The 26,082-nt window shown below is 27.9% G+C and overlaps 2 protein-coding genes across 2 annotated transcripts; one reads left to right on the top strand and one right to left on the bottom strand.

Moving 5' to 3' along the window:
* Nucleotides 1-752: 752 nt before the first annotated feature.
* On the bottom strand, nt 753-20,348 carry LOC107446449 (PCI domain-containing protein 2). The gene is made up of 15 exons (XM_043056472.2): nt 19,966-20,348; nt 18,570-18,611; nt 16,041-16,162; nt 15,733-15,798; nt 15,447-15,543; nt 14,191-14,288; nt 12,792-12,867; nt 10,833-10,927; nt 10,646-10,692; nt 9,663-9,763; nt 8,585-8,658; nt 5,382-5,507; nt 4,502-4,568; nt 3,679-3,747; nt 753-947 (listed from the first exon to the last, which is right to left on the bottom strand). The coding sequence occupies exons 1-15, from the start codon at nt 19,999-20,001 to the stop codon at nt 855-857; spliced, it is 1,209 nt and encodes a 402-aa protein (XP_042912406.1). The 5' UTR covers nt 20,002-20,348; the 3' UTR covers nt 753-854.
* Nucleotides 20,349-20,482: 134 nt separating this feature from the next.
* On the top strand, nt 20,483-24,074 carry LOC107446448 (zinc finger protein 271-like). Its single transcript, XM_016061117.3, has one exon. It carries the CDS (start codon nt 22,253-22,255, stop codon nt 23,294-23,296), a length of 1,044 nt encoding a protein of 347 aa, XP_015916603.1. The 5' UTR covers nt 20,483-22,252; the 3' UTR covers nt 23,297-24,074.
* Nucleotides 24,075-26,082: the final 2,008 nt, after the last annotated feature.

The raw sequence follows: 26,082 nt of genomic DNA on the forward strand, positions 1-26,082 counted from the left end.
ATACATTAACAAAATGCAAAACAATTTTCAAAGACTTTACATAATCATGCTAAAATAACAAGTTTCTGACAATGAACTCTTTTTTTTTGATTATGCTAGCCACCATAAAGAGATCAAGAGGTTTTAAGGTTCGATATCAGACGGTGCAAAATGAAGCCTGAAATTGAGAATATCGGGCAATATGCAGCAGAGTTGCAGAAGAGAGTGCAAGAATCTCACCAAATCCAGCTCAGTAGACGCACATGCAGACTCCCATGTATTTCATCAAATATGTAACATGATTCGCGCTATTATACTTTACGGACCGACAACACGCCGAAATGGATTGTGGTTGAATGAATTATGAAAATGTTTAATAGAACAATGCGAAAACCACACTTCTGTCATGTTAAACCACACATAAAATGCACTGAAAATCGACATGGTAAAGAAGAAAAAAAATCATTTTCGCAAAGGGAAAATTAAGAACTTTTTAAAAACACCTAATAAAAAAAGCACCTTTAAGGGCTTTTAAAAAATGAAAATCGAAAATAAGCACCTTTTAAAAACGCTACGCACCATATTTATAATGTAGTTTTGCAAACAACCCCTCCCCCAAATTACTTAAAAGCATTCTTTTAGGTGATTTAGTTATACTCTACATATACAGCAAATTCAGTATTTAATGAATGAATTATTTTCATCCAAATTATAAGTTAAATCAAACATAAATTTTTAAATACATCATCAACAAAATAAAAGATGCGACAGACTGTGATATAAAAAAAGTTTTTATTTTTTTAATGAAAATATATGATTGATAATTCAAAATACATTAAGTGATGTTCTAAAGGAGTGTGTGGAATGAGATCTTTTTACTCTGATGAAGATGAGAGGGGTGGGAAGGCATTTTGTTTACTCAAAACAACTTTTAGATGCTGATATGAGATGTAGCCTTTCATTTTATTCTACAAAATAAAAAATGAATAAGTTTAAAATGTATTCAATAAATTGCATCATTTTACAATCTGACATTAAAAATGAAACTAGTTATAAAAATATATAGGCAAACCTCTCTATCTTTTCATTTTGCTGTTACTGATATATATATATATATATGTAAAATGTTGCAGTCGGACCGAGCAGGAAAACAGACACAGGATTTTAATTAAATCAGAGTAACTTTTATTTGAACATTCTTAGTTGAGTGAGAGCGAAGAAGTGATGTTTACTCCATCAGCNGATGCAAGTACATAGAACCCATAAAATAACTTAAAAATGCAAAGGAAATATGGAAAATATATATAAATTTTTTAAAGAGAAAAAGAAAAATTATTAATAAATAAAATATTTAAAAGAAAATTAGTTAAAAATTTAAAAAGACAGAAAATGAAGTAAAAAAAAGATATAATCTGGTCATCAGTTCACACAATTATATCTGCAAAAAATAAAATAAAAACCTTGTTAATTGTAAACTTTGAATTATCCAGGATAACATTACTACCTTGTGCAGATCCAGTTTTGGGGCAACCTGAGATTAACTAAGAAATCAAATGATCTACAGTACTTCAATAAGAACGTGCCATAAAATGACCCCACTATACTTTATTTATGCTTTTATGTTCATACATTGTAATCTGGCAAACTTTTTTTTTATTTTTCTTTATTTCCAATGGCAGATTATAGACAGTAACAGCAAATATAAACATCTAATAAAAACAAGAACAAAAACAAAGATGCTGCAACAGAGTCTATTAATCACAACATGTCTCTAGCTTCCCAATAGTGTTCAGTGATAGAATTCCTGCAAAGTGTAGAGCAGCGGAGAAGGTGCGTGGAGTCCATGTCCTCACCAGAACTGCAAAGAGTGCATACCGGGGGAGGAACGATACCAAATCTAGACAGATGTTTCCGCAGACAGTCATGACCGGTGGCCAAGTGGAATTCAGCCACCACTCTTCGTCTTGGGCCATTTCGCAAATTTAGGATGGTAGCCCTCCAAGTACGGCCGATAAGTTCTTCATGAGCACAGGTCTTAAAGGTCCTCTTAATAAGCTGTTTGATGGAACAGAAGGGCATAATGTGCGCAGAAGTCTGAATAATTAAGGCCCCCTTTTTTGCTAAGTAGTCAGCCTTTTCATTAGCCGTAACCCAGCAATGGGCAGGAACCCACTGGAGAACAATGGTTTTCTTAAGGGGTGCTATGCATTCAAGTTGGAGGCGACAATCCAAAATGTCTCGAGTTAAGGGATTATTTAAGGATGCAATGGTAAGCAAAGCAGCTCTTGAGTCACATAGGACAACAGCTGTATCAAAAAGATCGATATGACACTGTAACTGGACTAGAGCTATTCGGATAGCAGTTATCTCTCCATCAAAAGTAGATTCCTGTCTCACAGGGGCATAAAAGGAAAGAGCCTCGGAGAAATATTTAAAATCATTTTTGAAAGAGTAAATACATTTGAATTCTCTACTTGCTTTATATATTACATTTAGTGTTTTATTCCGTATATTTATTTTCTATTTTGTGCTTAATATGTTTTATTTTGCATTTTTTGCTTAGCATGTTCAATTTTCAATACAAAAATATTTTGGTGCTCCTCACACTATTGTATTGATAGATTATGCTTTGGGTATATTAATATAATATTAACAAGTACTCTTTTTTTGTACATATAATCGTGTGAGTTGATGAGATTATATTTTGTCTATTTTTGTTTTCCAGCTTTCTAATTTATTAAAAAATTTTAATTTTTTAAAAAAATATTTCATTTATTAATAATTTTTTCCGTATCTTTAAAAAACTTCTTTCAAACAAATAACTTACAAAATACTTTCTTTACAAAATACGTTTGAACAATAACATTGGGTAAACAGTGAAAACTGTTGTATAACAACTGCTATTCAATAGCATTTTGAGATTTTATAGATTAAAAATGAAAATGCAATAAAATAATTTCATAATGATCAAACTATAATGAAGTGTTTATTTTCAATTATTTAAAAATATATACTGAAAAAGTTATTTTGATTCTTTTTTCATAAAATGCTCAGTTAATAATAATTATGATTCAGAAAATACAAGATGAGAAGCATGAACAGTAAATATTTAAAGCACTTAAAATTTGTTCAAAGTATTGAAAGGTATTAAAAATATCTCAAAAATTTTCATAAGCACATTAAACAAGTATCACCAATAAATTGTAAATTTTCATAAAATGTAGCACTGTAGTGAAGGTAATTAATACTTACAATACTCAAAAGAGAATATTTTAGTTTAGCATGTGATAAAATAGTGTGGTTATTATTATAAATTATATAATGATAGTAGCATGTATAAAATTTTTTACTTAAAAATAATATGTTATTTATACTAATATTCACCATATATAACCAATAGTAAAAAATAAAATGCCCTTGCAATAGTCAGTTATCAGCCAAGTGGACATAGAAGTTAAGGTTTTATGATGTCCAAACCATTGGCATGATAGTGCCAATGTGGTTACCATTGTGGCTTGTCACCTTCATTTTCCAAACCACTTGCACCCATTGATCTGAAGCTGAGTGAGAATTTAAGCCATGAACAGGCACAGAACCCTGATCCTTCACAAGGACAGTTTAGTGCATTAGCCATTGTGCAATTGGATTCACAGATAATAACACAAATAAAGTAGATAATCAAATATTGCATAAACTTACTTCCTGTATAAGGTTTGACAAAATGCACAAGACTTCTTCTTCTTCAATTGGATCATCATCTTGATATTCCTAAATTTTAAGATCAATACAATTAAATAATATTCCTATTTATTGAAAACATTTGACACAGTGATTAGATTGTTGAAAAAGTTTCTTTCGATGCATCCTGAAGAAGGTGGCCGTTTATACGCATCTTAAATTAAAGCCTAATTAAGATTAAAGTACATTGTCTTAAAAACTAACAATAGAAAAATATTTCACATTAAATTTTATTTTCAATAATTCCTTTAAAAAGAATGCATTTACAATTCAAAATTCCTTTTAAAAAGAATGCTTGTTAGATTGTATTTCAATATAAACATTTTTTTGTTAAATTGATAAATGCCTTCAGCTGTACATCTGAAAGAGATGTAATGATGAAAATATTGTATCCAAGATCCTTAGCAAATAAATGAAGACTTAATTTTCCAAAATACCTTTAAAAACTTGTTTGCTCCTAATACAAGTAAGTTAAAATGATTTTTATTAATAAATACATTAAAACTATTCAATTGATACAATTTATTCATCTGAATGAGAAGTAATCATGTAAAGTTTTGCATTTTGGTTCAAAGCAAAAGAAACTTGTACCCGTTCAAAATCACTGCTATGTTTTTCCCATTCAGGGGTGTTTTTCCTACATTTTCAGACGGGCATTAACACAATTTAGATGTTCTGGTGCATTTTTTTTAAAGCATCTTTAGAAACAAAATGAAACTTTTTCACCAATTAAATATTGCAAATTCAGAATAATTTGTAAAGCTTCAATAAAATATGAACTTACTTTTCTAAAATTTAAAGCAGCTTTAAAAGCTCCAACTGGTATAATATGAGTTTGGAGTAAAAGGTATCTGCAATGAAAAAAAAGTACTAACTTATAAACAATAAAAATAATTAATAAAAACTGATGAAATACAAAACAAAGTTTTAAATTTGACAGAAGATTAAAGAATGGCTTTTTAAACAATATACAAAAACTAGCATATAAAGATGAATATAAATTATTTCCTTTTAGTTCAGGAATAGAGAAAATTAATAATTTATTTAAAATTGGTCAGTCTAACTTTTCTGTTAGAATTTATAAGGAAAGTATTGAAAGATTCTTTTATGAATCAAGTTGAAATTTACTAATAGATTTTAAGGATAAATTCAGAGTAGGTATGTTTTTTTGTCTGATTCGGTAACTTAAAATACTGTTTGCGCTAATTAATTAGCATATTTAGGGTTAGGCTTTTCGAATCATTAAGGTTGATTCCTAGACCACGAAAATTTTAAAACTAGATAAAAATTTATTCAGGATGCTTGCTTCCTTCTTGCGCAATGTATAACTGATGAACAATGATTAGAAAATGATGATTCATAAAATTTTAAATACAAGTTTATTTAATTTAATGCTTTTATGAAATTATCTGAGACTTTATTACAGACAAAATTTAATTGTACAGTTATGAAACAGAAAAAAAGCAAAAACGATTAAAAATTCTTACATAAATAAATATCTTCAACATCATGTAAGAAAAATGCTTTTAGTTGGAGTTTGAGAAAAGAATAAAAAACCTTTTATTTAAAAATTAAGATGAGTTCCTTCATTTTTTAATAATGTAAATTATGGTTAAATATCTCAAGTAATGAAAACAATTAATAAAATGGGTATTTTTACTTACACTTTCTTGAAAAGATTCCTGTAAATTATTATTTTTAGTTTTTCTAGCACAAGACGAATTCCCCATTTAATAAAAAAGTCTTCCGATGCTTCCAGCGCATTTCCAAATCTTTGTAAATCACCATCTCTGAAATAAATACAAAAATTATTTTGATTGAGTTAATTTATAGACTGATGAATTTTGTGTTTGAAAATTACTTAACAGGAAAATCAAATTAAGCCAAAAGAATATAATATTCCAAATGAAAAGTATGATACGTAATACTAGGAACATAATAAAAATTTATAATAAGTTTTTAATCTTTTAACATGATCAATTTATTACTAATAATATAAACAAGTCAGAAAATATAGCATTTGAAAAATGTTGTAATATTTCGATGTTAGTATATTGAAGATTAAATTAAAAAAGATAAAGTATTTATAAGAAAATAAAACTACTAATATGAGATACACAATATAATTTTATTTTTATAGTCATATAAAAATAAAACCAATAAAATTATATTAAAATCTTTCATGAATATGAAAAATTTGGATAGAAAAATAGATCATAAAAGCCTCAGTTTAATTTGCACAACATAAAACTTTACAAAAATTAAGGATCCTTAAAAAGTCAAGTTAGAAACTCCAAACTGCCAATATAGCACAGTCTATCTATTAACAATCTATGGATTTAAAGATAATTTTTATTAATCTTCAGAAATTTTTAAAAAATGCACGATAAACATTTTTTGGCAGTGTGGTTATTTTTTAACATTTATAGAAATATAAAAAAAATTGGAATTTTTTTTTAAAAAAAAAAGGAAAAATTAGGAAAAAAATTGTTAATACATGATAAATTTCATGCCCTATACCAGGGGTGGCGAACCTTTATACACCAACGTGCCATTTTCTCTAAAAAATTGCTTAATGATGTCATAGACGTGCCGTCAAATAATTTTGACTTCGTGATTATTGGGAAAAGAATAATACTAAATACTATCGACTCAAGACTCTTTATTTACATTGAGAAAAAATACATTTTGCAATCTCTCAGTTATGCAAGTAATTCAACTTAAAGTAACATCAGTGTGACTTCTGTTGTTGCAGATTAGATGACCAATAACTTATATTAGGTTGTAAGATGTTAGTTTAAGCAGGACTGTTGATTTTTTTTGCTAGTTATTTATGGTTAGCTTGTTTTTTACGGTTATTAATTGTTTTTTTAGTATTAATTTTTAATTTTTTTATTAATAATTGTTTATTATTTTATTTGTTTTTTGTGAATTTTAATTTAATTGTTACATATGCTTCATAGCGTAATAACATTTGTGTAATAACAATTCATAGTGTAACAACAATTGTGATCGGGGGAGTGCCCAAAATATTGTGTCGCGTGCCCTTGGTTCGCCGTCCCTGCCCTATACTAATGTATGCTACTTAAGCATACAAATAACATTATAGGCTTCGTCAGTCAACAAACGAGATTTTTTTTTACATGCTACTATTATGTTTTCTTTATAAAATTCTTGGATATAGATATATTTATCATTAAATTTCAGTAAGTTTATTGGAATAAGTGTACTACACAAAAAGGAAAATTCATATAAAAATTTATGTAAAATGCGTGAAAAAATGACCAAATAAATAGGTAAGAAAAAAAATATAGGGACATTTTTCTTGGTTAGGTCAACTAATAATCATTAGACTGCATAACATGAACAACCAATCACTGAACACATTGTACAGGTATTTTAAATTCATATAGAGTGCAATAAATGCTTTCAAACCACAGTTTGTAGTTGAACTTCAGAAGCTGTTACCTGTTCTATTTTACACAACTATATTTAAGATTTAACTAAAAGTTTACTTTATTTTTAAAGTGTTTTCTAAAAATAAATTCAAATTCTTATTTTAATAGGCAGAAACTCAAAATTGATTATTCATCTCCAACTAAGCATTGTTTTTTCTAATTGTTAACTCAGCATACTGATTTCAACTGATATTTTATAATATGTGTGACAGCTTCAAATTTCAAATAGCAGTTATTTTTCTTAAATTTAAAAAAAAAAAAATCTTTATCAAAGGCTGTATAGCATAAATATATTCAATGGCTAATGTATAGTTATGCTATATCATTAAAAAAATTTCCTTCAGTGGAAAATGTATAAAAAAAAGTGGTTGTATTTTATATTTATTTATAAATTATTAGATAAGTGATTTATCTTAATAATATAATGGTACATTATTTGACTGTTAATTTGAAATTACTAATTATTTTACTTGATCACATCCTTTAAATATGTCTAATACAGTTATTTAAATTACCAAATTTCAATACAGATTATTTGTATTATTGTTTTTCAGCAAATAAAGGACAGTGAAAATTCTAAATTATGAAATCTTACAATACAATGTAATTCTTAAAACAAATATTTTAAAAGAGAGACCAAAGCTAAATGCAATATTTTTCAACAAATAAAGGACAGTGAAAATTCCAAATTATGAAATCTTACAATACAATTTAATTCTTAAAACAAATATTTTAAAAGAGAGACCAAAGATACATGTAATAAACACAATTATCTATCAATTGTTGTAAAACGAGTTTACTGTGAGAAATATTTATGTTCTGCAATAAATAAAAATATTAAGAAATGAAACTGCTGTAAAAAAAAAGTTAGTGAAATTAGAATTAGCTCTGAATGGTAATAAGCTTTTTTTATACATAAAATTAAATATATCATGCTTCAAGTAATAGAAATAAAGGTAGGTTAACCAAAACAAAAATTACATTACTAAGACAGATAAAAACCAAATAATAAAGTTTTCGAATGCAAGCAGTCTTTTTTTGAGGGGAGAGGGAAGCTAATGAGTTCTAAGTTGCTTATGATTTCAACTGAAAATTAATAACTTCCTTAAATATTCTGGTTTCAAACTTAAAACAATGGAAAATAACTAATTTAATTATATTTTCTAAATAATATTTAGATAATATTTTCTAAATATCTCCTTCTATATCGTTAAAGAATTAGGAAAAATAATACACAGTCTAATCATTTTAGACTTAAAAGGTTTTCAAAGCTTAATGAGTTTTATGTGAATTTATAAAATATGATGCTTTAACTGAGATAAGTATATGAATGCTAATACTCTGATTTCAGATTTTTCTGATAAATAATTGTGAGACATGAAGCAGTTACATGAAAAATAAAAACTCACCTAACAGCTTTTGCAACTTCAGCAAATTGCATAAGGTCATACTTCTGAAGCAAATACATGGATGGCATTACACCCTTAAAAAGAAGAAGAGAAAAATTAAAAGTATTATTTGAGAAATAAATTTTTAGATTTTATATTAAGAGTGTAATTGTGAAAAAAATGTTATGTTTAAATGTGGTGATAGATGGTAAACAAGCAAAATTATTATATTTAACATTTAGCCAGATTTAAAACTAAATCTTTGGAATCAATTCTGTATTAAACCATTAAGATTTTTGGGATGTTTCAGTTGAATAATTCTTAATTTTGTGCAGCTATCTGTTTAAAGAAACAAAAAATGATGGGAAGTAATTGTGAGAGTTAGTGAGCAAGAGGGCTGAACTCTATAGTGCTAAATAAAATATTTAACAGATTTTAGACTTACACTATATCTTGATACAAGTCTGAATGTTTCTTTAATAGAACATATTTAAAACATTTATTTTTGGCACTATATTAATGTTACATTCAAATAAATCATTTTAACAACATATCTCCTATAATATTTTCATATTATAACATGTGATAAAGCGTGCTTGTGAGGAAATGACGCATAGTTTCATGAAAAATATTGCATGCTTACATAAATTTTCACAATCTTTTTAAACAACCTGTAAAATGATTTAATTCTATATTTTAGCAATCAAATAGTAAAACTATCTACCTGACACTTAGGAGTGGATACTGATTTGTTGGGGGTAATTTCTTCTAAAAATAAAACTTTATTCATACATATTTTTAAGGTGTCAGTTAAAAATTATCTTGAAAACATTATTTCTCTTTAAAAAAAAATTCTATTAGCAACTGATCATTATATGCTCTTTTGTTTGATATAGTAAGGCTGTAAAAGTTTTTAACCTGTCAAATCATAAAATTTCATGACTTTTTTTAAAAAACAAATAAAGGTTACAAACAATTGTATTGAAAAATATCTTGATAAAAAAAAGGAAAAAAAAAACTATTATTACTAAATCTTTCTATTTGCAAAGATTGATGTCAATAAAAAATGTAGCAAAATATAAATTAATACAACACTTACTAAGACCATTTTCACTGTTATGAGAAAAATTAAAATCAGCTGTTTATTTCTTTTGGATCCTCTGTGGCAATGCAGAAATGCAAACGTCAAATTTTCATCAGCTGAAAACATTAATCACAATGCTATGAGTAAACGACTAATTACATTTTCGACAAAAGTGAAATAAAAAATGATTGGATTTAAATTCTAACATTCTCAAACAAAAGCATAAATAAAGTGTTTAGTGTTCATAAATAAAGCCTTATTAATACTAGAGCGTCAGCTCATTTATATTTTTCTTACATTAAGGTGGAAAAAATATTTTCTTAAGTGAAAGTTCTTTTACATATTTGTTAAGTGTTCGTGATATATTGAGCTATAAAGTAGCGGACTGTAACAAACATAAACATTTATTTTCAAACTTAATAACATAAAATTGACAAGATCATTTTGAGTAACAAGAGATGTTCTTTGTTCTAGAGTTGAATGGCAACTGAATAATAATGTGTTATATGATGAGAGCGCCGCCTCGTGGCAATTCTTAACAATATTTATTTTCTTTTTCTTTGCAGCTTGAAAGCACTTTTCTTCATTTTATTTTTATTTAATCATTCCATCTCTACATTACATTTAAGTTTTATTTATAATTGTAAAAACAAATTGTGATTTTAAAAGCACTTGTAAAAATATAAAATTTGAGAATAGGTTAAGAATGAAATACTTTTCATTTGAATATTAAAATTTAATAAATCATTAACATACTTTAAAGATAAGTAAATTTTCAAGTGGATTTTAGCAATTGTTCTTAAGAGCCCTTCCATTCAATTCCAGATTTTAGTGCTTAAATCATTGTATTTATGTACTTTTATGCGTAATGTATTTTATGTACTTTTACACTTTCACTTAGGCCAAAATAATTTTTTTCAGTTTTTTTTTAGTGGAAAACAGAAAATGCAACAGTTTTGCTAACAAAGGCAAAAATAAATTTTATAAATGTAACATACCCAACTTAAATTTACTCTGGAACATTTGTTGCTGCCCAACAAAATATCTGAAAAAAAGAAAAAGAAATGCTAACCAACTAAATAAATAAAAAAAATTAATAAAGTGAGGAACATAGAAGCTGATGTAAAAAGCATGGAATAAAGCATTTAAATATAAAACACAAATGTATTTTATTGGGAAACTAACTTATAGGTTACTCTTTGAGCTACAGGGTACTGATCTTTAAGATTTGAACTCTCTATTACTCTGATTAAAGGCTTCAAGAGATGAAGTTTGTTTACCTGCAATAAAAAGAAAGGTATAATCAAGGGATACAATAATATTAAGATAGCTTGAAAGCATAAAAAGAAAATTTAAAAAAAATGAATGGTCAATAATTTTTTAAATCATCTTTTACCTGTTGAAATACACATTAACTTTGCTAAAACAGAAGACTACCACAATTATAAAATAATTACATTAAACTAAAAGGAAGATAAAATACTCACTTACAGGTTGAATACAAGAAAGATGGACAACTGAGGTTGCAGTTGGTATATAAAAACAAATTTCTTTCATACTTAATTTTTAATATATATATCAGGATTCTCACAGTCGGGAAATTTTTTTAAAGTGGTAGCAAATTGAGATAAATCTAGATGTTTTAAGTTACAATAAATTTTTAATTTAAAGTAAATAGTATGAGTGTAAAAAAAATACTGCGGGAAAAATTTTGTAATTCTTAAAATAAAGCAAAATTTAAGCATTTTTCAGTAGCTTTAAAAAATCTTAGCTACTATTTATTTATTTTTCCAGGTCGGTGGAACCCTGGATATACATGGATATATATATATATAAGTAGGGTTCACGCCAGCAATAAAAATTTAGTGATCAAATAGGACAACCCAGGCATTCATTTAGTGGCCCAAAGACTTAATATGGTAGACAAACTTGAGAGAAAAATCGAACTTTACAATTGCATAATTCTTGTTATGACACACATCAAAAATTAGTAATTGCTAACTGCTGTTTACTGATAAACTGGAAGATGCCAAATAAAACACTATTGCACTGAAACATCCTTCTGCAATAGAAAAAGTTAACAACCCATCAATAAACAAACTCCAGAAAAAGATTATTCGTAAAAAAAAAAAAACATTTCAAAAGTAGTTATTAAAACAATTAAAAACTTAAACTGTCAAATGCAAGCATCTCCTCCTGAAGGTGGGCGTCACCGGGGAAAACGAAGTATCGGGACAGTCTCGGATGCTGCAACAACCACAATGGCAAAATATCCATGCCTCAATATCGAACAGAAGACTGTTCACTCCTAGCCGTGGTTATCGGTTGTGTTCATCCGCGAGCATCCTTCCGCGCAAGAACTATTCTGTTTGTCTTCCTACATTCGACCTAAATCTCGATCCTTCTACCCCGGAATTCCATGATTTCCTAGCTGTCACAATTAACAGCCTCTACACTGACTATTATACCATAAAAGTAATTAGGGTCATTATCCCATAATGAATGAAGATTAGTATTTTAATTTATTATAATTAAGAGAAAAAAATAATATTAGTAAGTAGATTCAAATTACAGATAAAAATGCTGAGGTCAAAGAGATAGATAAATGAAGGAAATAGAGAATGTAAGAACAAAATATTATAATAAAAATCAGCTATATAAAAATTATGAAGCTCTAAAGTCACTCCTAAAAGAGATAATAAAGTCAATTCTAAAAGAGAAAAAATAATGTTTCACTGATGAACACTTTTATAGTCAGTGCATGAAAGCAAAACACAGCACAACATGTAAATTTGAAATTTCAAACTTTTTTGTACTAGGCACTTTTAGTTATTTAATTAAAAAAACTTTAAACTAAAACTCAACCTATGGGGAAAGAAATAAAATTAGCATAATTGTTTTAAAAATGCATGGAATGCAAAAAATTATTTTTCATTATTGTAGCTTCTAAACATATATCAAGGCGACAATTTTGTCCTGCATGCGTATGGTTTTAGCGATATCTCTCAAGCAGTTGGCAACAATTATCCTCATACTGGTATGAATCCTATATAGTACTGAGGAATATACAAGCAACACACTGAGACAATAATAATTTCTACTTAGTTGTTTAAATATTTACTATAGAATATCAAAATGACTTACTTTAAAATAGATTTTAAAGAGTTGATTAGTTAAATTTAGGATACCCCATCTTTTAGAATCTTCAGTAGATGATCGGCTGAAAGAAACAAAAAAGTCAATTCCATTTGGTGAATAACAAAAAAATGAATTGAACTTTGCATTAAATGCTTTTATAAGTAAAGCTGAATTCTTGGAAAATGGAATAATCTCAAATGAAAATAACATGTAAAAAATCATATTTAAAAACTTATGTATTCATGTGATTTAAAAGTCACAATCATGATTCATTTTGTGTTCAAGTGAGTTAAAAACCATACATAAACACTATATTCACACGATTTTAAAATTAAACATCGAGATTTGTATCAACCCAATTTTAAAGTTAAACTTTGAGATTCACACTCATGCGGTTTTAAAATTAAATATCAAGATTGTGGTTTTTTAAATTAAATATTGAGATTCGTACTTGTGTGATTCAGAAACCACGTATTAAGATTCATATTCACACAATTTAAATAAAAATAAATAAAATCTTGCATTGTTATTTTTACTAAAATGTTTGATACCATTATGTGGATAAATGCTTCCTATATACACTTTTTTCTTGCACAAAAATAAAGTATTTATTCAATTATTTAAAAAGTTTTTTTGCACATAACATTTTTAGATTTCGATTTAAAACATTTCTGGTTTATTTACAAAATTCATACCTGCGGTATGATTCAATATAGAGTTTCATAAAAATTAAAACGTAAAAAAAAGTGATTTTCAAAAAATTTTGTCAAAATAAGGTAGCAAAAAAAAAAAAAAAGAGTTGAAACTAGTTACAAGAGTTAATCAATTGCTTGTAGAAGATTTTTTAATTGAGATATTGTATTTACAGGAAGTTTTTCCCTTTATCTAAGTCCGTCCGACACATGGCTGAAAAGTATCTTATAATAATAACTAAAATAAAAAAAATTTTCAACATAAAAAGGAGATAAAAAGATTAATGCTATTTCCAATAAACGAAAAAATCATAGGAAATAAACCATTTTTAGATATTTTATTAGAAACTTTTAACTTATTATGCAAATGATGAATAAAGTAAACATTTTTAAAATATTTGTATTGCAATCACAAATGTCATTGAATTCTTGTCAGTTAAAATGCTTATAAATTCATAAAAAAGTCAACAAATTCATAATAAATGTCCTTCTACAAACAAATTTTATAAAAATCTTTCTAAACAAATTTTATAAAAAACTTTTTATAGTAAATTTTAATTTCTATTGCAATGTACAAGTTTTAACTTAATTTTAAAATTACAATTTACACATTTTAATCATATATGTGATCTACTTTAGGATCTTAGAATTATTAATTACCTAACTTTAAAAAAAAAAATTGTGTAAAATTATTAAAAGTAATTAAAACTTACTTATCACCAACACAAATTCGAAAAAATCCCATCAAAAGATCAGCTCCCTTCTCCAACATTTCATTTGGTTTTTCCTTTTTGTCCAATTGCAAATCAGCCTAAAGAGGGAGGGGATTATTATTTGATACTCAAAACAAATTAGTCAAAATACTTGCGAAAATCAAATATTAAAAACTTACAGGATTATACAGTCAAATCATGATATCGTAATATTAAAGGGATTAGGCAATGACTTACCAAAACTTATTTACATAAAAAAAGTTTTATTAGATCTTCTTAAAAATTAACTTTTTTTTTTCCCTGAGCCATTCCATTTCCAAACAAAATCAGTTATGGCTTGTTCAACACTAAAATCAATTTATAATTTTTAAATACTAAATATGTACTTTTAAATAACTTTATTTATGTTTTTACTCTACCATGATGATATAGATCAGTGATTCTCAACCACTGTGCTGCGGCACTTTTGTGTGCCGCTAAATTCTTAAAATGTGCCGCCAAATATTAGAAATGATACAGTAAAAATTATAATGCTTTTTTTTTTTATTATGAGTAAAGCTTAAATTAAAGAAAAGTGCATATATATATACTTTTTATAGTTTTTCCACGCTTTAACAGCGTGAACATCTTTGTCGGCGATTGTTACCAGACAATCTTAAAATAAGATGGAAGTGTTTAAATTGTATATGACACTTAATTTTAAAAAATGTTGTAAGAGCTAATCATAAAAGTAAGCTATGCAATTAATAAACAAATTAATAAAGGATAACTAAAAAATCAGATATATAAAAAACAAATTAACAAAAGATAACTAACAAAAATTAAGCTAACAATTATTAGAAAAAAAGCTAGTTAACAAAAAATCACAAAAAATAACAGTTAATAATTATAAAAAACAAGCTAACAATTAAACTAGCAAAAAAATAAATAACTGTGTTTAACTAATAAAAAATTGGTCGAAAGAAATAATTAATCCCTTAATAAATGTGCTTTTGTAGTACATATTATTTTATGTCACATTCAAAATTATTATCACAAACTATTTAACACAGTGTAAAATAGGTAATTAAACAACTTTTAATCTAATTTGTTTCATTGTGTGCCGTCAAATTTCGAAATCGTTAAAAGTGTGCCGCAACAAAAAAAAAGGTTGAGAATCACTGATATAGATTAACTTAACTTAAACTATGTTTGACAATAATTTAAAAAACTTAAAAGACTTATCACAGTGGTCAAAAATCTATTTAAAAAATTACCTTAGTTGCAAGCTTTCTCAAATCCAAGCAAAGAGTATACATAATTGGTAAGCCCCAGTTCTCATCTTTTTGTGTTTGTAAGATTTTGGTAAATGTTATATTACAAGTTAAGAAAAATATATATATCAATCCCCATTGCGAACAGTAACATCATACATAAATAGAAAATTATAGTCACATGATAATGTGATGTTAGGATTAATTTAAAAAAATTATAACCATCTTTTACAAACCTATTAACCTTCTCTTTATAAGGCTAATTAATAACAAAATATGTAAAGGATACTGAACAAGAGCAAAATGGTGTTTATAGGCTTCTACATAGTTTCCTTCATGCATTTCTTGAATACACCTATATAGAAAAAAATATAAACGTAATAAAAATTACTATAGTTGATCTTAAACCCTCACAAATAAAATTTGTCCTACTTATTTTGAAAATTCCTACGACAAATATCTTTTGGTTATATAGAAGAAAAAAAAGCTTTTATTCACATAAAAAGGGCAATTTAAAAAAAAAAAAAACAACAACTTAAAACAGATTATTTTGAAATAATTTAAGAATGAAAGAGCTCTAAAATAAAAGATATGTACCTGACATGCAAAAGAACAACTTCATCCCATGGAGGATCAAAAATTCTCTTTACACTAGAGTCAGGATTGGATGAATAAATCTTGGAGCTCATAACATGAGCATCTTGGATGGAGAGATATTCCTAAGATACATAAAGAAAAGCTAAGCAGTGTGATATAAAATGAAATTGAGGATTTAATTTATATTTACAATTATCAACATCTTAACCAATTAAAAAATAAATAAATAAAAAAAAAATTAAAANCATGTAAGACCATTAAAAAAAAAAAAGATAGTTAGAAAATAATTTTAAATGAATAATCAAATATTTTTAATCAAAATAACAACGTTTAACTACAAATAATAATATGTAACAATTGCAAATATATATATAACAAAATTAGGATTAATCTAAATTTCTAATTATCTAGAATTGTTTAAAACTTTACTGAATAAATATTGATAAAATAAATGTTGTTGTTGTTAACATAGCTTAGACAGAGGGGGGTGCGATTGTTCTTGTTTTCCAGTGGCTCCATCTATGGCCAAGAATTCGACTTCTGCCACACCATATGTCACACCCGTTTTATAGGGCGGACCCATTCATACATCCATTCACTCATCCACAGATCATAATTTTGATATGAATCCGAGAACGATCGATCTTCAATCCAATACCACCAGAGGTATTGATTTGTTATGAGAACATGGAGGACTTTTGCAACTCAACAGATTTAACGTTCATTAGTCACTTTACTACACGGGGAGTATTCGGCCGGCGGGGTTCGAACCCACGGACTCTCGGACATGGGCACAGCGCCCTGCCAACCAGGCTATCCCGGCACTATACAATAAATAAATTAATGAAATATATGCCTTAAAGGTGCAAAAGATATTGTTTTAAAATTTTAATTTGTAGCTATGCAAGTTTACAATAAATTAAATAACCAACATTTTAACTATGAGTGATGATATGTAGACTGTCAGTGAAAAGAAAATAACAAAAAGATTTGTATCAAAGTATTGAATTTATACAATTATTTTAACAACAGAAAATAAACATATGTTCTAAAAATGCAAAAGAAATATTTCAAACTTTAATCATTATTTTAAATATCATAAATGGTTACACAAGAATACAACTAAAAAAAAATATGATTGATTGATTGATGATGAAAAAATGATTTTATATCAAAATAACAGCCCTTTGATATGAGAGATGATATGCAACATTTTGATGGTGATCAGTAATGACAGATAAAAGAATGATGGAAATACAGTAGAGCACCGATTATCCGAACCCTTATTATCCGAACTATGTTCGAATTCGCTCATTTTTTCTTTTCTCTTTTTTAAGTTCAGAATTTTTTTTTAACTTATCGACAATTTCTCTAAATTTAGAGGAATAGATAATATCCACTACATCTGAAGACCATATTTAATTTACAACATTTTTCAGCAGTTTTCTTATAGTAGCCATACATACATGTATTGTTATACAGTTAAACATACATACCCCTTTAGCCCTTTTCAACTGAAAATTATCATCATTCTTTGATGATAATTTTCAGAGCAAGCTTCATTTTGACAATCTGACAATTATTGGAAAGCAGAATGTGTTTATGAATAGATAAGTGCTGAAATTCAACAATTGGGGGATGGGTAGTTGTCACTCATGGTTAATGATTAGTGATTACAGTGCTTGGAATCTTAAATCTTGGAATAAAATTCTTATAAGAAAAACAAACGAAACTGCAGTTTGTGAATCGGTAGATCTTTCGGGTGAAAATATGCCAGGTTATACGGCAGAAGAAATAGAAGACTGGTGTCGAGACACTGAAAACGACTCAGGATTTCAAATTTTAAATGATCATGAAATTGTTTCTGAAATTTTGAATGAAAATCGGAACTCCTCAGATTAAGAGGAAGAAGTACGTGATCAAGTTCAAGATCGTGGACCTTCTCATAAGAAGCATGCAATTCATTAGATATTGCAATGAATTGCCTAGAACGTCAAAATGATGTTGATCCAATTCAGTTGATTTATTTAAAAAGAATAAGGGATATGGCTGTGCAAAAAAGAGCATGTTCTTTCAAACAAAAGTCTTTGCTGGATATCTTTTGCAATGGAAAATAGAGAAAAATGTGGTAAAATCAGTAATTGACAAAAAAAATTATAAAAAAGCCGAAATGTGATAAAAATGATTCAAATTGGAAAAAAAAAAGTTTAAAGAAATATATTTAAAAATTGAAGAAAAAAAAAGTCTTAAACTCGCCAGAGCTATTTTAGATAGTACTGCCAGTCCTAAGCCCAGAAAAAGTGTGAAGGGAAGTTGGTGCATAAATAATAATCATTTAAACTAGATTTTAAACAACTTTCTGATTATCCGAACATTACATTATCCGAACCACGTTCGGTCCCGAACAGTTCGGATAATCGGCGCTCTACTGTACACTAGTATTTTTAAGAGGGAAAAAAATAGAAAATTGTGATTATAAATAGCCATACAAAAGCAATGCACCATACAAAATAATTTTTTTTTACTTACAGCAACTTTTATTCCATCAGATGACTGAAGATAGTTATCAACCTGAAAGAAAAATGCTTCAATACTAAAATCAAATAATTTTCTCTGCATAAACATAAAATTTGTAAAATAATTTTAGGAAATAAAACAAAGTGAGAAATAGAGTGGTATCAAAAATTATATTAAGCATTAAAACAGAATTTCAAGAAGAAGGTTAATCTTTGAAAACTTTTTTCTCATTTGATATGACGCTTATTAGCAGTTTATGAGTTTATAAGAGATAATCATAATTGTTATGTTAAGTATTACTTATCTTAGCAGTGCTAAGTTAGCACACTCAGGGTTCGCCAAGTGGGCCCACTTTGAAAAAACNAAACCCAGGCGGGTTGGGTTTTTTCAAACCCTGCACTCTATGCTAATTAAGAAAATGGCCTAAGATGTCAATATGGTACAGTTATGTGAAAATGAAATGCATTCCAATATAATTTTTTAATGCTTGAAAAGTTATTCTAATGCTGCATTGCTTGTGTTCAAAAAAATTTGTAGGTGCATTTTTATAACAGGATGTATATAGTGTCAAGATTCCAAACAATTTTAGCATTTGCTCTTTGAGTTTGTCCTTTACTATGATGTCTATATCCTATGTCACCCTTTGGTTTAGGCAAAACTTGGCGATTACTTTGGTGACAGTACCAATATGGTGAATAAAAGTGAGCCGGTCAGACGAGTTGGTCGGAAGTGAAATCTTTTGCTGCTGACGGAGTAAGCTGGCACATTGGAAAATAAGGCTTTTATCATGTCATCAGGCATGAAGAAAGGTAAGTAACCAACAAAAAAATCTTCTCAAATTTGAGAATTATTGATAACAAAAAAATGGAATAATTTATTAATTATTATTAATTTTTCCAAATTGGATTTTTAAAAGCATTTGATAATTTTTTTTTAAATATGTAAGCTATTTTTTCTTTATAAAGCCCAAATAATTCTTTTCAGTAGGAAGAGTATAATTTATTTTAAATTGTAGATTTGCTTAAATTTGTGCTAACACATGTTTTTTTTGTTTTGCAAAAGAGATTCACAAAACACCCCTAATAATTGCTAATTATTCAAAAATGCAAAATACAGTAAGATTGCCAGAATAGGGATATGGAAACTCATCACAGGAAATTAAGTGCAAAGCCTGGCAAAAAATTCCTCGTCAGCATATTATTTATATTGGTTGAACATTTCTAAATAAATCATTCTTAATTAAGTACAAGTGAAATCTCAGAGGCAAATTAAACTCGGTCAGTTATAGTGTATGAGTTATTCTTTAAGTTATTTTTTATTCAGTCAGCATCAGTTATTAAAAAAGAGTTATGCTACATCGAAAAATAAAACAAGCTGTACAAATTTAAGTAATAAATATAAATCATACTTTGCTAAGGTACTGATTAAGAGATAAATGTGACATCTTTAGACATGTAATGTGTTATTCACTCTACTGCAGAAGGAAATATAAACAACTAAATGGAAATTAAAGAATAACCAGTTAAGTTCTCAAATGGTATGGGAATGGTCTAAAAAGTTTCTGCTCATCAAAAATTTACAAGAAACGAAAATGTTCTGCCTGTCATCTGTTTTTATATTAGAATTCTAAAAATCATAATTAATAATCAAATGCTAGGTTGCCGATTGTTTATTTAAGACGCTTCCGGTAGCCCAATTCTTTGTAAATATTCAATCGTATTCAGAACTAAACATAAAATTCCTAGCAAACTTTCTCGTGTGTGCGCTAGTCGATTCGCGATCGCAACGAACGTTCAATCACCAATATCACTGTTCCAAGATCGTTGAGTCGCCAATAGCCCATTGTGCAGCTCTAGTGCGACGTACTGAACTACAACAGCAACAACTACAACAACAACAACCGAGATCGTTGAGATCAGGTGAGTAGAAGTAGGCAACCGATAACGTAAACAATTCTCATCGCTAATGTTTACTTCTTTCTGGTAAAATTCTTTACCGGGGTAACTGTACTGAAACATAATGTCTTACTTAGACCGAAGAAGACATTAATTAACCATATTTGTGTGAAGAAAAGTTTTAAAAAAATTGTTTTTGATTTGCAACTTCTTGGATCAAATTTATAAGTCTGCGTATTCATAATCTCGTACATGTAAAGTGAATTAGTAGAAAGCGTTTTAAAAAGGTTATTTCCATGCAGATCTATTTCATAGAATATCTTCTTTATACAGAAAAAAAATTGATGTGAATGATAAAATATCTTTTTGCTGACAGTTAATAAGATTCATATTGTGCGTGCATAAATATTTTTTTTAAAAATATTGTGTTTTCTGTACGATTTATATAAACAATAAACTATTCATTCAGTGTGTGAAAATTGTCCATGAGCAAAGGAAAAATTATTATTAAAGACAATCTCATTCAATGTAGCAACAATAACAGCGAATAGTCTCTGTGCAATGTGTGTCATAGTTGCAATGATGTTCTAACAGAAAATTATTTTCTTACATGGAAATTTAATGTTTGTGTTGATGAGTTTCCAATTGTAGTTTATAATTATTCTTCGTTATTATAAAACATTTCACTTCTATTCTAACAATTATACTAAAAAAAGTAGTTAAATTTCATTGTTATGTGTTCATAAGATGGAAATAATTTATTTAAGCACTCATTGTGATAAATTAATCAAGGAAAAAAGAATAATTTAAGTAACACTTTAAACGAACTTTTCATGCAGTGCATTATTAAACAGTTATAAATAGATTAAAATTTCAGATCACTGATTACAGTTTCAGATAATTAAGCTGTGTGTCACTTTCATAAAACATATATGATTTAATATTTATACACAAGAAATTTAAATTGTGATTTTCATGTTCAGACTAAGAAAATATTTTCTGTATTCAGTTTGTGCAATTTAATACTCGTAAATAGAATTAAACTTTGTTGACTTTTTCGTATTTATGTTAATAAATAAGAGCTTGCTTTTCTTGTGTATGATAGAACATTGATATAGGAATTTGAAATGAAAGTTTTTTATATTCATCTTTATAGATAATTTCAAACCTTTCAAGTCGGTCAAAGTGAAAAAATTTTTTTTTTGCTTTTCTTGGTTTATAATGAACAATATTTCTGCAGTGTCTTTGTGTATAAAATGCTAATGAAATCAAATTTGATAATTTCATGTTCATAATAGTTAATATCATAAAGTAAAATAATTTAATTTAGTTTTGTATCTTGGTATGTTCAACAAAAGAGAAATATTAAAGTTGGTTGCGAAAAAAAAATTATTCAGTAATTACTCAATATAATTAAAATTAATGCTTTCATAGATGCACCTATTTATAAATCATATTTCCTCTGTATTATATTTTACTTAATTAAAAATATAGTCAAAGTAAGTGACTTGATAGAGCATGCTCTTTTTCGTATCACATGTTATTAAAGGCCTAATTTAATTCAGAATAAGTATCATCCTGTGAGTAAACCTTATTCTTGTTTTTGTAACAAGATTTTTTCAGGAAAAGCCCGTCTAAACACTATAAAATTCATACTGGTGAGAAGCCTTTTTCTTGTAGTATATGTGATAAGATATTCTCAATGAATGATTAGGAATTAATACAGTTGTGTTCATACTAGGAGAAAACCTTATTCTTGTACTATATGTAATAAGGGTTTTTCACAAAAAAGTCAGAAAAATGGCTAAACTCAATCGTGCTCATACTGTTGAGGAACTTTATTCTTGTAGTATATGTAATAAAAGTTTTTTACACAAAAGTCATCTCACTACACACAGTCGTGTTCATACTGGTAAGAGGCCTTTTTCTTGTAGTATATGTAATAAGAGTTTTTCACAAAAAGGTAATCTGGAAAGACATAGTCGTGTTCATACTGCTGAGAAGCCTTTTTCTTGTAGTATATGTAATAAGAGTTTCTCAGAAAGATGTAGTTTGACTGAACACAGTCATATTCATACTGGTGAGAAACCTTTTTCTTGTAGTATATGTAATAAGCGTTTTTCAGTAAAAAGTAGTTTGAGAACACACTGTCGTGTTCATACGGGTGAGAAGCCTTATTCTTGTATTATATGTAATAAGAGTTTTCAAAACAGAATGAGTCTGAATGAACACAGTCATGTTCATACTGGGGAGAAACCTTATTCTTGTAGTATATGTCGTAAAAAGTTTTCAATAAAAAGAAATCTGACCCGTCACAGCCGTGTTCATACAGGTGAGAAGCCTTATTCTTGTAGTATATGTAATAAGAAATATTCACTGAAAAGTAAGCTGACCAGCCACAGTCATGTTCATACTGATGAGAAGCCTTATTCTTGTAGTATATGTAATAAGGGTTTTTCAGTAAAAAGTAATATGACTATACACAGTCGTATTCATACTGGGGAGAAACCTTATTCTTGCAATATATGTAAAAAGAGTTTTTCACAAAAAAGTCATCTGAAAGAACACAATCATGTTCATAGTGGTGATAAGCCTTATTCTTGTAGTATATGTAATAAGAGTTTTTCACAAAAAAGTAATCTAATACAACACAGCCTTGTTCATACTGGTGATAAGCCTTATTCTTGTAGTATATGTAATAAGAGTTTTTCACGAAAAGATAATCTAATACAACACAGCCTTGTTCATACTGGTGAGAAGCCTTATTCTTGCAGTTTATGTAATAAAAGTTTTTCATTAAAAAGTAGTCTGAAAAAACACTGTCATGTTCATACTGTTGACTAGCCTTATTCTTGTAGTATATGTAATAAGGGTTTTTCACGAAAAAGTCATCTCACTAGACACGGTCGTGTTCATACTCGGGAGAAGCCTTATTCTTAGTTGGTTTATGAAACATGATATAAAGTAGTGTAGATTGCTTCATAAAATCAATTTTTTGTTCTTCTAAGTTTTTTTTAATTCCAAAAACTATTTAATAAATAATTAAATTTAATAAGGAAATATGCAAATGATTTTAATTTGTCATTTTGAAATAACTGCTCAGTTCATTAAAAAAAAATATATATATGTCATGAGGTCTTTATGTATAAGTGTGTGATATTAATTTGTAGTTCTTTTCTTATAATGGTTCATCACATTTTCAATATCTTGTTATAAATATTTCTATTTTTCTATAAACGGTTAAAATAAAATGCACTTTATTTAATTTTATACTTATACTGTGTAGTATAACATAATGGACAAAGAAATTAAGTTTAAAAAATTTGTCAAAGATATTTTTTAAAAATTTTTATTTTTAGTACAATTTCCATATCTTGTACAAATATATTTCTATTTTTTGTTTAAAGACAATTAAAATAAATTGCATTTGCAAGTTTTTCAATGAAATATGTAAAAGACATTCTTTAAGATTTATTTCATTTTATTTTTTAAGCTATTATAATGATGTTCATGTGAGGTGATTTATTGTTACAAGTAAGGCAATCATTTTTTGACAATTATGTTCCTAATGTTTAATAATCTATTTTTTGTTGTGTGTGTAATAAAATATTTTTACAAAGTAGATAGCTTTCTGGTTGCTCATAGTCGTGTTTATTATGGTGTGATTTACTATTGTACATTATACAATAGAAAGTAGTATTCCTAACCTAATAACCTAACTTTTCTTCGATGTGAGATGATATTGTACTTTTTGTCAATTGAGATAACTCAGCACTGTGAAAAGTTAAATTTATAAGGCTGGATAATGTAATTTTTCTTCTTCTTTTTGTGTAATAAGATATTCTCACAATATAGCAATATGGTTGTTCACCGTTATGTTTATTATGGTGTGATTTGCTATTGTACATGATGCGACGTATGAAAAGTTAAATTTATGGGGTTGAATAACCTAACTTTTGTACTCGGGTGAGCGTTGCATTTTGAACCAGTTTAGATAATTGTGGCATCTAGTGGTGAACTTCTTTTTCAATGTATGTAGTAACCTGTGACAACAGTTTGCACTCATTATCATTGCAGATAAAGAGGAGAAACGGTTTATTTCCATTTTTTTTTCTGCAAAAATGACGATTGGATTGTCATTTACATTTTGAAGACGACTAAATTTAGGCAAATCGATAAAATTGGTACCAATCAATAAAATTGGAAAACTAGTACATCCCGCAGAATTATTACTCAATGAAGATGGACTCACTGGATAGATGGATCATTCTCCTCCGGATGAGGTGCACCGAGTTCGAATCCCAGTGAGGGCTGGTCGATATGAATTCCACACCCGGCTTATAACGACCACTGTGCTGACGTAAAATATCCTCAGTGGTAGACGGATCATGGGTTAGAGTCCCTTGTTATCAGACTAACCGTGGGAGGATTTCGTTGTTTTCCTCTCCATGTAACTCACATGCGGGCTAGTTCCATCAAAACGTCTTCCACGAAGGCAAAAATTTCTTCCAAAACTTGATCCTGGAGTTCTCTTTCTGCTGGAATTGGTTCAAAATTACAAGGCTACGGAGTTGAACATTAGTACTCGTAAATTCGAAATCGGGTGGGCTGTTCAATGACTGTTATATTTTATTTTATAACCATCGTCGAACAGTCGACCCAATTTTTGGGATTTACGACTACTAATAATAACAAGCTTAACCCCATCCCGCCCCCGTAAGGGGTCACTCCGAAAGTTTGAAGTGAGTGTAACAGTTCAATTACATGAGCAAACATATTCAAAATTTTCAAATTAGATATTTAACAAAAAAGGTAGAATATTAAATATGAAATCCAGAAAACAGTGCTACTTAGAAATAAACTAAATGCAAACAAACATTACAAAGAAAATAAACAGTAACAATTAGAAGAGATATTGATGCCGCATCTTCAGTAGGGGTGCAAAGTAAATAAAAGGAAACAATTTCACAAGGAAAATATAGGATGTTTGTAACTCAGAATATAATTACAGCTGGCACAACAGTACTAAAGGTATCAAATTCCAGGATTTTTTTTTATTTTTTAAACAAAACAAGACATATATATACTCTAGGAACACAAGTGATTAAAATTTTCAAAATGAGGTATCACATATGGGCAGAGGTTGGCAAAAGTGTGAAACTAAAGCACAGAAAACATTTTAAGAGAAAATTCAAGTAAAAATAAAACCATAACAGGCATCTATTTTTGCTCCAAAGAGCTAACATAAGCACAATACTAACATAACGTTAACTTGTGAACTTTTTTGCTCCAATATTGCTTGATAGGTCAGCTCTGATAGTATAGGAGCCTTAGGTAAATCAATAAGCAGTGATTTAAAGTGTATCTTTCCTAACAATAGGCGGCAAAAGGCCATCAGGATTCAGGGAGGTGCCTTGTTACTATACAATTTTCTTATTATTTCCTCAATTCCCTTTTTTATCTTAGGGTTTGACCAATGCTGCTTTATAAATTCATAGGTGGTTTTTAAATGAAGAAATTTCTCTCTAATGTTCTTAAAGTTTGTACAGTCCGCAAAAAAAAAAACGAATCACCCTGAATAACTTTCGTTCTAATGATCGGATTTTCTTTTTAATTTCTACCCTTCCTTT

This window comes from Parasteatoda tepidariorum, chromosome 2 (genome assembly GCF_043381705.1).
Source record: "Parasteatoda tepidariorum isolate YZ-2023 chromosome 2, CAS_Ptep_4.0, whole genome shotgun sequence".
NCBI lineage: Eukaryota > Metazoa > Arthropoda > Arachnida > Araneae > Theridiidae > Parasteatoda > Parasteatoda tepidariorum.

Coding starts and splice junctions, on each gene's coding strand:
- LOC107446449 (XM_043056472.2), bottom strand. CDS start 20,001: ATGTCACATTTATCTCTTAATCAGTACCTTAGCAAA. Junction 12,868..14,190: donor CGAATTTGTGTTGGTGATAA/GTAAGTTTTAAT, acceptor TGTTTCTTTCAG/CCGATCATCTACTGAAGATT. Junction 9,764..10,645: donor CCAGAGTAAATTTAAGTTGG/GTATGTTACATT, acceptor TAATGTTTTCAG/CTGATGAAAATTTGACGTTT.
- LOC107446448 (XM_016061117.3), top strand. CDS start 22,253: ATGGCTAAACTCAATCGTGCTCATACTGTTGAGGAACTTTATTCTTGT.